The sequence below is a fragment of the Podarcis raffonei genome, chromosome 4 (genome assembly GCF_027172205.1).
Source record: "Podarcis raffonei isolate rPodRaf1 chromosome 4, rPodRaf1.pri, whole genome shotgun sequence".
Classification (NCBI taxonomy): domain Eukaryota; kingdom Metazoa; phylum Chordata; class Lepidosauria; order Squamata; family Lacertidae; genus Podarcis; species Podarcis raffonei.
The window spans coordinates 47,283,058-47,295,560 of NC_070605.1; the positions used below are offsets into that span (position 1 = coordinate 47,283,058).

The window sequence follows — 12,503 nt, forward strand, 5'->3', positions numbered from 1 at the left end:
CATTTCATTTTCTGAGCCTTTTGAAAAGAAAACAAATAATATGCCTCTCTAGCCAAGTAAACAATCTCTCATTTTATCTTTATCGCACATTCCTGTAGATAAGTTATGTCATTTCTTTGGAGCCCAATGTGAGATGCCTGGAAATAAATAAGCCAGATGGAAACTAAGTAATTGGAATAATAAGTATTAATGTTGAAAACTCTCTCCATTGTATTTCCATGTATTCATTGAGCAAGGTTAAATGAGATACCATAAATACAAACTAGAAGATAGATGATACATTTGAAAACAAGTAATTGCATATTATACTTACTAGCTTTCCCCTATGTAAGCACAATCTAAATTGAAAAGCCAGGAAAACCCTGTAAATAAATGGAAGACAAAAGCAACTAGAGACTCAATTTTTAACTGATATTTATGGCAGGGCATCATTACATAGTCTGAGGAGCCTTTGCTTCACACTGTATACACATATAATATCTGTTTTCACATGATTTGCAAGATTATGATCCAGAGCTATATTATTCATTTGCAAATATGTTCATATTTGAAACACGCAACGAATTGTATAGATGCTGTTTTAAATATAACTATGAAAGTGGTCTGGAAAGGGAGAATCAAAGAGAATACTAAACAAACAAAAAAGAGGGCCAGTAGGGAATAATGAGCATCTGGGCAACCATAGACTGCATGAGTGTGAACAAAGTAAAAATACACACCAATGTATAATCAGACCACTGCTGCTGTTAATAATACATATTATTCCACAGTAAGGTTCCAGAATGTTGTTGGTGGGTAAGCGAAGAGTTGATTTACATGATCAGGTAATAACTAATTCATGTAATGATAATCCCATCACACACAAGTTTCCTCCTACTCCCACTGATGCCGCAAACACGATGAAGAAAGTCACAACAGAAGGACTAATGTACAATGAAAGTTTTTAATGACTATCACATAATTGTGATAATGGCCATGATCAAAATTGTTATTGTATGCTGCTGTTGTTGGGCTTTGAGAAGCTAGTTCACAAATCTCAGCCAGCCATTATGTTTATGGGTGCCCTTGGGCCAGCTGCTATCTCTCAGCCAAAAGGACCTCACAAGGTTGTGAAGAGGATGAAGCAGGATACACTGCTTATAGGAAGGATATAACAACAGTTAAATACGGAACTAACCGATGCTGAATTACTCAGCTGACTACGCACATCCTTGGGGCACCAGCAAAACAGGGGAACAAAAAAGAAAGAAAGGAATATTTTGTTGGAAAAAAGTGACATCTGATATTTCAAAAATAGCATCAGAGTAGTCATCATGGGGAAAATCAGAACTTTAGAAGACTTCCTTACACTCCACCACACTGTTATATTTTATGCTTTAGTATTGTTTTAATTTTGAATACATACAGGGGGCACCATAATCTTTTCAGTGTTTAGGTCTTCATCCAGCCCTGGAATTAACTAAAACTTTGGTTATGTTGATGGTGCAACACTATGCCCAGTACAAGTCATAATCCTTAACAAAATCAGAAGTAAGTCCCATTGACTCTGATGGTACTTACTTCCAGCAAGTGTGTCTAGGTACTTTATGTGGGATTGCAAGGTGTGACTTGAGCGTGTGTTTCTTTTAATCTAATTAGGTCATTCCTTTTGCCCATTTCTTTTGGAGCTACTCTTTGTCTGCTTCCTATGCTTCCTAAAGGAAGACAAATATAATGGTGGTGTTTCATTTTAAAACTAAATATAACTTGTTTGCAAAAATCTGTGCATATATTCATAATTGTAAATTGTAAATTGTTTTAAGGTGGGGTGTATTTTTAAAACAGGAAGCTGACAAATCTTCCTATAAGTTAAATTAACCACCATCCAGCGGCAAATGCCAATAGTAGGCACAGCAGTTTTTTGCTTGAAATTGGTATGTCTACTTTCAGGCGGAAAAAAAAAGGTCAATTAATTCCCAAAATACATTTGGAAAAGTATTCAACAGTTAGAACTTAATCATGGAAGAATATGGTGTAGTGCACAGTACTTAACACCAAGCAGTAGGGCTCCAAATAAGGTCTGGTATTTCCTGCCAGCTTTTAATTTAAGCTCCAGACTTCTTTGCTACTGCCTCATGCTTCCAGTTTCCTTAATGTGAACTGAAGTCACTTGGCTTTCATCAGCTTCCTATAAAGTGGAAAATCTGTCAAAACCTGTTTTTAAATAGGGGAAGGTGGGAAAATGGAAGGAATTTGTGCCAAACAACAGAGAGAAGCAGTCTGGATGTTTTTGCTTTCTCCTACTGAAAACGCTAACATCACCTGTCCTCCAAATCCCTGTGCTCCACCCCCTAAGGATTGTTGTTAGTAAAAGAAAGCAGTCTGGCCCACCTCCTGACGTCTTTAATTGACTTCATAGTGAGTGTTATCAAGAGCTAGTCAAGCAGTGCTAATGGTGCCTGCAGATTGTTCACACATGGCATCGCTGGCATACGTTGGCCCTTAAAAGGACTAATAGGACAGTGTAATCTCTACTCAGTGTGTGAGCAAGAACCAAGGGCTATCTGGAAAAACAACAAATAATTAGGCAGGGCTCTTCTCGGACAAAGGCAGTGTAATAAAGACTACCTTGAAGCACAAATACTAATTCTCTAGCAACCTTTTATCACAGTACAAATGTTTTTAACAATAGGGTATAATTGCATGATTTAAGCTGAATTATTTTCTGTAATTAAGTATTTTTATTGTTTTACTTGATCTAGGGGGGCAGCTGCCCTCCCTCCCCGACTACGTCCATTATGACAAGCAACAGCACCTCTAAATATCTCAAAAGGTCAATTGGGCATATATGGGTGGAGACAATATGCTAGGTATCCTGGTCCCAATTTTTTTAGGGTTTACATGTCAGCAGCAAATTTTAAACATAGCTTGTGGATTGAACTGAGACAAAGAATTTTTAGTGACCAGGATCACATGACACAATAAAGCTTGGTATAGCAAGACCACACAAATGTGATGGCTTCTGGAAAGGAATTCACAAGTGCTTGTGATGCTAACCACAAAGTGTAGTCACACTTGTTGACTACAGCTCATGATTAGTGAAGAGAGATTTTAACCACTAGCCTCAGTGCTCTCCAGAAGTATGCAGATTGATATTGTCTCATTTAGCTAGGTTCTGACATATCGTGTTGTGCAGACTAGGTCTAAATGTATTAATTGGTTTACCAATGCCAAGATGTCTGCATTATCAGCAATTGTTTTATGAATTACTACTGTTAATTAGGTACTTATTACTATCTGTACTTTTCCACCGTTTGTTAAACGTTGAGGTCAGAGAAAAACAATTCTCCCCAATCCTCTGGCCAAAGACTCTTTGTACTCCTGCTCTGGAAGTCCATTTGCCCTTCTTGGGCAGGTGGCTTTGCGGGTGGGCCCCAGGCCTCCTCTGGGAACTGGTCTATTGCAGGCTGGACCATCCTCCTACTGCCAAATTGACCCATGGTGGCAGGAATCTATAGATGGCATTCCCCTGGGTGTGGGACCAACTTATCAATAGCAGTGCCTGGTCCCATGCCCAGAGGAAGGATAAATGCCTAGCCTGCTGGGCATTTTGACCTCTCACTCACCATGTCGGTTCTCCCACCCACCCACCCTCAGATTAGGGTTTTTGCTGATGGTACAACCTTTCTATGGACAATGTCGGTTGTTGGTTTTAGGGGCTGGGCAGGATTTTTTCCCATTAGCAAATTGTCACCGCTATTTGAGTTTTCACCTACCTCATAGCAATCATCTCAACTTTGTAAGGCGGACAGGGATTGGTTAAGCCTAGTCTTCGTTGGAGGGGAGGTTGTAGCCTCTGCCTGCCCCTCCACAGGTAAGGGTATTCTGTTAAAAGGATCTGGTAAGAGTGGCTCCTGTCCAATACCCAGAAGGGGGCTAGGGCCAGACCACTCCTCCAATGGAGACCATTTGGGGGACACCCCTATTTGACATAGGTCATAGGGCGTGTCCTCCCCCCCCCCACTGGCTTCACCCCTAGAAACACTCCCAGAGGACGGGCGGGAGTAACATATGCAGTTGCTTACCTCAGTGCCTATGACCAAACCTTTACATCTGTAACCAATAAAGTTGTGGCCTTATTTAATACCAAACCAATATGCTGTGTGTTGTCTAGGGAACAGGGTGGTCACAGGCCTCACCACACTAATAATACGAAGTTAGATTTGCCTCTTAAGTGCTTGTAGAGAAAGCTGAAAGCTTCTGCCATTTTGGGCAAAAGTGTAATTGCACATACAAATAATATATTACACCAATACTGCTTTTATTAACGAGCATCCCAGAATTTAGCTAGTGCTACAAAAACTTTCTTTCATATTTTATCTAGTAGTGCTATATATTGAATGTCCTTGCTTTTGCTAGTAATACTTTGAACTACCTGCTTTGCTAGCCCTCATTTCCTCCCCCAGGGACTTTGCCATTCACAAGTTTCCAACTTTACAAGGACACTGAAATGACCAAAAGGGGAATGCAAAAATCCAGTAGTGAGGTTTCAGTGTAAGTCCCTGAATCTTCTGGCCAACAAAAGGTGAAGGGTGCTATTAGGGAGGATTAATGGACTGCTGGGAAAAGAATTGGCTTATTTGCATTAATCTTTATGATTAAAGATGGAGCAGATACCGCTGTTACACAGTATGATACAAGTGTGCCGTAGCATTACAGCAAATCTCTAAAGGAAAGATTAGGGAACATTGTGGGAATTCCAAGCCAAGTAAATCACCATGCCTGAGGAATTTAAATAGGCCCTTAATGCAAATATAGCACAAGCAATATTTAAAGATGTATATAGTTGCCAATATTACAATGAAAACTGAAATTAGAGACTGATGAGCTTCTCGGTCCTAATTCAGGAGAGGTTGAGAAATAATATAATTAAGGAGAAAATAATGCCCTACTTGGATAAGCATAAATTGATAAGGTCAAACCTCTGTGAAAAGAAAATCTTGCCTCTTTGAGACATCACAGTTCTTGGAAAGAGTTAATCAAACAGGATAAAAGAAGGTCTTTTTCAAGTAATTTACTTGAATTGTCAAAAGCCGCTGATGAGACTATTAAGGAAAATAACCACAGGGTAGGGAGGTAAAATCCTGTTGTGGATTAAAAATTAGCTAAGTGATAGGAAACAAAGACTTGTAATTAATGGCTGCTGCTCAGAGTGGAAAGAAGTTGAGTGAAGCACTCCAGGGATCAGTATTGGGATAAGTGTTCAATATACTTAATAATGGTTTCAGTGAGCAAATCAGCTGAGAGAAAGGGAGATTGAGAAATAACACAAAGCTTGTTTATAGCTCTGAAGGATAAAACAGACTGGGAAATTCTAAAGGACAAATACAAATAGGGAATCAGCACAACAATGTCAAAAAAGGACAAGGTAATGTACACTGGTAATAATGATTTCACATCTTAGTATATATTAATTAGCACTTGGGGAGGAACATAATCCAAAAAGGAAGAAAGTGAGTAAGTGAATGTTCTAAGAAGTGATCTCCTTTTTCGTAGTTACATAGGTATAAAACTGCTTATATTTGTTAACAGGTATTTACTCCAATCTAAACCTCTTAACATAACTAGGTTCATATGTCCAAGGAAACCTTGGGCATTCCTCAAATAACACCATCAATAACAGCATCCCTTCCTGCCATGCCATAATGAAAAATAGTTGCTTCTAACTATTTTTTCAAAGGAAAAAAGGTGAAACATCCCACTGGGGGGAAAATAATAATCCTAATTTAGTCATGCCATAAATATCTCTTTAAATCCTGACCTGGTTGGTTTTGTTACCTCATACAAATACAAAATTTGGTGTATATTCTACAGCAAAGAAACTGGATCAGAACCTGCTGGTCACTGAATTTCAACCAATTTCTTCTTAAAGTAGGAAACTATTAAAAAGGAAAAAATATAAATTGTGAAGAATTGGAAGAACGAGACAGGATACCTTTAGCAGGAAAGAACATTTGAGAAATATAAAATGCTCCACAGGGCTATGTCCAATTCAAATTATATATATATATATATATGTATATGTATGTTTGTGTGGTGATGAATTGTATTACTTTTATTATTCTATACTAGCAGTGAAACCTTGTCTTTGTATTGTGTATTATCTACTGTACTTTTTCAGGAACCAACCTCTTATGAGCTGTGATGGTCATTCACTACACCAACCCGGTTTATATTTACGTCATTCACTACACCAACCCTGAGTCTTTTACAACACCCTGGAAGTACAATGTTATCATAGTTTTACAAGTGAAAATTCTAGAAAATCACATTGTATACCATTTTGGATGTTACTCCCAAGTGTGGTTCAAATGTACTATAAACAAATAAAACAAATAAAATGTGTTGCCCAATGACATTAATATCCATGAGATTTGTTTCATTATTAGGATACAGTATGTATGTTTTTAAAGACCCCTCACAGCCCCTAGAGAGGGCCAATAACAAGCATAGGCATAAAGGAATCTGCCTTCGAATGAGTCAGAGCACTGGTCCATCTAATTCAGTACTGTCTACTATACTGACAGACAGTGACTTTCCAGGGTTTCAGATAGGACTCCCTGCCACCCACCCGTGCTCTACCCAAAGACACCAGAGAATTAATCTGTGGTTTTCTGCCTGCTCCACCACAACTACTTTATATATCTATGCCCCCTTGGAGAGCCAAGTGGACAGAGGCAGCTGTAGAGGCTCTAATTCAGGGGTAGGCAACCTAAGGCCTGTGGGCTGGATGCGGCCCAATCGCCTTCTCAATCTGGCCTGCAGACGGTCCGGGAATCAGCCTATATTTACATGAGTAGAATGTGTGCTTTTATTTAAAATGCATCTCTGGGCACAAGATGTAGGTCACAACATTATGATGGAAGATTGGGAAAAATAATGGAAAACTGATTTAAAATTTACAGATTGTTCCCTATTGAATGAGAATTACATGAAGATGATGTATAGATGGTACACAACACCAGTGCAGTTAGGGAAAATGTACAAAACTAGTTCAAATATATGTTGGAAGTGTAAGGAAAAGGAAGGGACATTTTATCATATGTGGTGGGATTGTAATTTAAAAAATTTGGGAAATGATATACAATGAATTGAAGAAAATGTTCCATTTAACATTTGTTAAAAAACCCGAGGCATTTTTGCTGGGGATTATAGGGAAAGACCTGCCAAAAAAGCTGAAAAACATCTTCATGTATGCGACAATGGCCGCAAGAGTTCTGGTAGCACAAGGATGGAAGACTGAAGAAATCCCAACTAAAGAATCATGTTAAGAAAAATTGACGGACTATGCAGAACTGGCAAAACTGACACATAAGCTACGGGACAAGGATAACTGTGACTTTAAAGATGAATGGGAACCCTTTACAAAGTATCTGAAGACGCAACAAAGTGAACTGGACTCCTTGGCAGGTTTTAAATAAACATTCACAAACTTTTTATTGATAATAAATCAGTTAAGTGGTTTGAGGATCTATACAACTTTGTATCATGCAGAAAACAGCACTCTCAGAGAAACCAAAGACTGGAACTGAGGGAAGTCAGGGGGTGGGGGTTGGGATTTGTGTGGGAGGGTGGGGGAGGGAGGAAAAATGGGGGGGGGACAAGGATGATATGTTTTTGGATAATATGTTTTGTTTTAATTTTGAATAAAAACACTTAAAAAAATATTTAAAATGCATCTCTGGGTTATTTGTGGGGCATAGGAATTCGTTCATTTCCCCCTCAAAAAATATAGTCTGGCCCCCCCACATAGTCTGAGGGATGGTAGACCGGCCCATGGCTAAAAAAGTTGTTGACTCCTGTTCTAATTTGTTCATGGATGGGAAGCTAGAATTTAAGCTATCTTTGAAAGGCCCTTATCTCATATACTGCCTACCCACCCGGAATACTCCTCACATACACTCTCTAACAGCCAGTGCTATTTTTTCCTAGAAAAAGAGCTGGCTGAGCTCACCAAGAACACCTGCCCTGTTCTCTTAGAATGGCAATGGCAGCCGCCTGGGAGATGCCAGATCTGAGTTCTGGCTGAAGAAAAGACCTGCTAACAGCCTACTGTAAGGTAGTAAAAAAATCTTCCTATTTAGGAAAGCTTTTGAAGCCATGTCAATTCTTATATTGTATTTAAATCATTTTTTATTGTCACTGTATTTATAATATCTCTTCCCTTCCCTGAGGTTTTAGTGGTTTACAGCCGCTTAAATTTATTTGTTGCTGCTCTTAAATTACTTTAAAAGTTGGAGTCCCCTCCAATTCTATGATTCTATTGTTTTGATTTATTATATCCTGCTAACGTATTTGGAAAAGTGGAATATAAATGTTTTAAATAAATAAACACACTGCTTATAGACAAGTAGCATCTGCAATACTAAGCACGTGAGGTAAGAGCGTTTTAAATGTTATGGAGCACAGGCATGGGTAAATATGTTCCAGATGTTTCCAGGTGGGGCCCATCATGTTTCAATTGGTCCTGAATGTTTATTATTAAATGAATACTAACTGGAGTCCATTCTTTGTCATTTCATAAGAGTTCAATATCAAGATTACATAGTATTTTGACATAGTAGAGCTCATCACAAGCAGTAACATTCTGCAAGCATCGAATGGCAAATGAAATGTTTAAAGGACATATACCAAGGTAGTAAAAGCATTAAACATCTGCAGAATCCAACCGGTAAAATATTCCAGTTAAAGCATTTGAGATGCATGTAAATGTAAACCCCTCTCACAGAAATTACTTAAATGTCCTCAGAAAATAAAGAGGAAGGGGTAGGGAGCAGGAAAGCTACTACTGCTGTGCTTTACATCAGCATTTAGATCTATTAGCTACCTGTGCTGGCCTGTTTAATTAAACTCTCTGCTGGAAGTGAATAGCTTTTTCTATCAAACATTACCATTTTGAGCTTCACTGCAAGATATATTTTCTTTGAAAATAGTACTACTTTCATAAGGCTTTCGCTCCAGCAGTGTTAAAGGCAACTATTTGGGGTTTGTTTCCCCTCCTGAACAGTTTGAGAGAGAATACGTTTTCAGTTAAAAGTGACAAGTCTATACTGACACCACTTCTAAGCTTTGTAGAACAGGCCAGCTAATAATTGTTTTTGGTTTTCCCAAAAAGTGCTTTCTTTGAAGTTTAACCCAGTATGATATGACACCCTTATCTGGCTAAAGAGTTCCAGCTATGTTATTGGTACCGTTACTGTGCTAAAAAGTTCAGTGTTACCCTTCAGAGAAATGGTAACATACTGTATGGAAAACTGTGAGCTAACATGTCAGGTCAAGCAGGCAGTGAACTATGGCTCCCCACCCACTTCTCTGACCAAGCTGGAGGAGGTGGCCTTGGGTGTGATGTTGGAGAAACATTTTCAATATCCAAGTGAGTGGTCCCACCCATCTTGAAAAGCTCTCTGGATCGAATTGGTTTCTGACAAGTACTGCCCAGTTGCAAATACCCCATTTTCTGACAAAGTGATGAAGAGGGTCACAGTGAGGACAGTTGCAAGCAGTCTTGGATACACACCTCAGCGTCTCACTGGCTCGGTCACCCCCGAATTTGCGGTGCAGAGCCGCCTGCAGCAGAGCCTGTCGCAGCGTTACGACCAACAGGCAGGCTCTTCCCCCGAACTCAACTTCAGGTCCTGGACTCTCGGCCTGGCGCCCCTGAGAGCCTGGCGCCCGGGTGCCCCACACCCCTAGCGCCTATGGGTAAGATGGCCCTGGATATGGCCAAATCTGGGATAGCCTGGCCACTGTTGTCCATGTACTGGTAGCCTCCAGATTGGATTACTGAACTGCACTCTATGTGGGGCTGTCCTCAAGGATGGCCCAGAAGCCACTCTATGTGGGACAGACTGCCACTATTAATTTAAACCGTCACTGAAAGAATTGCAACTGCAATAGCAAATAATAGTTGCCAATAAGCTACTAGGATAAGTTGCTACTAGGATAAGTTCAAGGTGCTAGGACTAGTGTCAAAAGTCCTATACAAATTGGGACCAGGATATCCAAGATAACTCAATTTATCTACTATTTAATCAGGAATTCCATTTCATATGAGGTAGGAAATGAACCTTTAGTGTGGTAGCAACTACTCTTTGTTGTTCCTTTAGTGAGGTGTGATCTCTATTATCTTTTTGGAGATAGCTGCCTACTGAAGATTTGTCTTTTCAACCAGCATTTTTATATCTATACTGCAATTCATATTATTCCTTAATATAGGTTTTTATTGTTGATTTTTTTTGTTAAATCATTTCAGAATGTTTTATGGGAAGCTATAAACAAACCAACAAACCAACAGACAAACTGAATGATGAAACACTTTTTCTTTGTACAGTGGTACCTCGGGTTAAGTACTTAATTCGTTCCAGAGGTCCATTCTTAACCTGAAACTGTTCTTAACCTGAAGCACCACTTTAGCTAATGGGGCTTCCTGCTGCTGCCGCACCGCCAGAGCACGATTTCTGTTCTCATCCTGAAGCAAAGTTCTTAACCCGAGGTACTATTTCTCGGTTAGCGGAGTCTGTAACCTGAAGTGTATGTAACCCGAGGTACCACTGTATGTGCTGTGTTGCAATCAGACAGCTCATGTAACATCAAACCATAGTTAGTGATATATACTGTAGATTCCAGCATATTAGGCGACTGGGCGTATAAGACAACCCCCCAAATTGGCAGCGCCAATTTGGGAGGTCGTCTTATATGCTTTGCTGAGCAGCAGCAGTGGGTAGCGGGTTCAGCGCCGGAAGGAAGCCGCCCAGCGATGCCAGCTTAGGTACTGATTGCTAAAAAAAGAAGGAAAATATATGTATAGATGTGAGCAGAAATAGAAATACTATAACTGAAATAAAATACAATACATCATACTAAGTATGGAATATTGTGACCAAATTAACCTGTATGCCTGCTCTGTCTGCTGCCCAGATGCTCTTGATGGGCTACTTCAAGGTCCCCACTCTCCCAATCCATGGTTCCTATCTTTAAAACAGACCTGAACCAGAAAACCCTTCAAACAAACTTTCTTATAGAAGGCTGCCCTCTGTAAAATAGGACATTTGTCCATTAGCAATATATGAACTGGGACGCGGGTGGCGCTGTGGGTAAAAGCCTCAGCGCCTAGGGCTTGCCGATTGAAAGGTCGGCGGTTCGAATCCCCGCGGCGGGGTGCGCTCCCGTTGTTCGGTCCCAGCGCCTGCCAACCTAGCAGTTCGAAAGCACTCCCGGGTGCAAGTAGATAAATAGGGACCGCTTACTAGCGGGAAGGTAAACGGCGTTTCCGTGTGCGGCTCTGGCTTGCCAGAGCAGTGATGTCACGCTGGCCACGTGACCCGGAAGTGTCTCCGGACAGCGCTGGCCCCCGGCCTCTTGAGTGAGATGGGCGCACAACCCTAGAGTCTGTCAAGACTGGCCCGTACGGGCAGGGGTACCTTTACCTTTACCTTAATATATGAACTACTCATAGGTTCACATGTTTCTTCTTTTCCACTTGCGGGTAAAATTAAATTAGCTACTTCTTACTTAAGACAAGGGACGCGGGTGGCGCTGTGGGTTAAACCACAGAGCCTAGGGCTTGCCAACTGGAAGGATGTCTGTTCGAATCCCTGCGACAGGGTGAGCTCCCGTTGCTCGGTCCCTGCTCCTGCCAACCTAGCAGATCGAAAGCCTGTCAAAGTGCAAGTAGATAAACAGGTACCGCTCCAGTGGGAAGGTAAACGGCATTTCTGTGCGCTGCTCTGGTTTCGCCAGAAGCGGCTTAGTCATGCTGGCCACACGACCCGGAAAAACTGTCTGCAGACAAACATTGGCTCCCTCAGCCAGTAAAGCGAGATGAGCGCCGCAACCCCAGAGTCGTTCGCAAGTGTACTTCACTGTCAGGGGTCCTTTACCTTTACCTTTTTACGTAAGACAAACCATAGTTTGCTACTTCAGATGTAATGGCAAAGCATGATTTTTAGTATTTGGTAACTAATGAATGAAATTTGAGTATGCTAGCCTTCTGTGTGTTCCTAATTCTCCAATGCACATTAGATGTGCCTGGTGTTGTTATACCTAATCCTTTACTGTAGTCTCAGGTCCACACATTTCATAGAATCATAGAATTGTAGAATTGGGAGGGACCACAAGGGTCATCTAGTCCAACCCCCTGCAATTCAAGAATCTTTTGCTCAACGTTAGGCTCAAACTCATGACTCTGAGATTATTAATTTCATGTTGTACTGACTGAGCTCTCACAGACTGAGCTATCCCGTGGGGATGAAAAAGTCAGTGAGTGAATGTTTTACAACAGAATCAGGCAACTTGAAAGTTTGCACCATGTTGTAGGTATTTCTATTCAAATTAGAAAGTGCATCATCCCCTAATAAGCATTACTGTATACTATTCTGAACTGCATCTATTCTCAATATACTGCCATTAAAATCACTGGGAAATTTCTATACAGTACAGGTATTCTTTGTATAACTGGATCTATA

At 40.5% G+C, this 12,503-nt stretch overlaps 1 protein-coding gene across 20 annotated transcripts in view; it reads right to left on the reverse strand.

Annotated features, from left to right (window-relative positions):
- ROBO2 (roundabout guidance receptor 2) overlaps nucleotides 1-12,503 on the reverse strand; it is a 968,715-nt gene that overhangs the window by 178,239 nt on the left and 777,973 nt on the right. The window contains exon 1 of one of the 20 annotated variants that reach the window (XM_053386485.1): nucleotides 314-332. The exons of the other annotated variants lie outside the window; for them this stretch is intronic. Within the exon in view, the coding sequence (XP_053242460.1) occupies nucleotide 314 (1 nt within the window). The 5' untranslated portion in view covers nucleotides 315-332. Of the gene's footprint in view, nucleotides 1-313; nucleotides 333-12,503 lie in introns of those variants that run through there. 20 annotated transcript variants of the gene reach the window in all.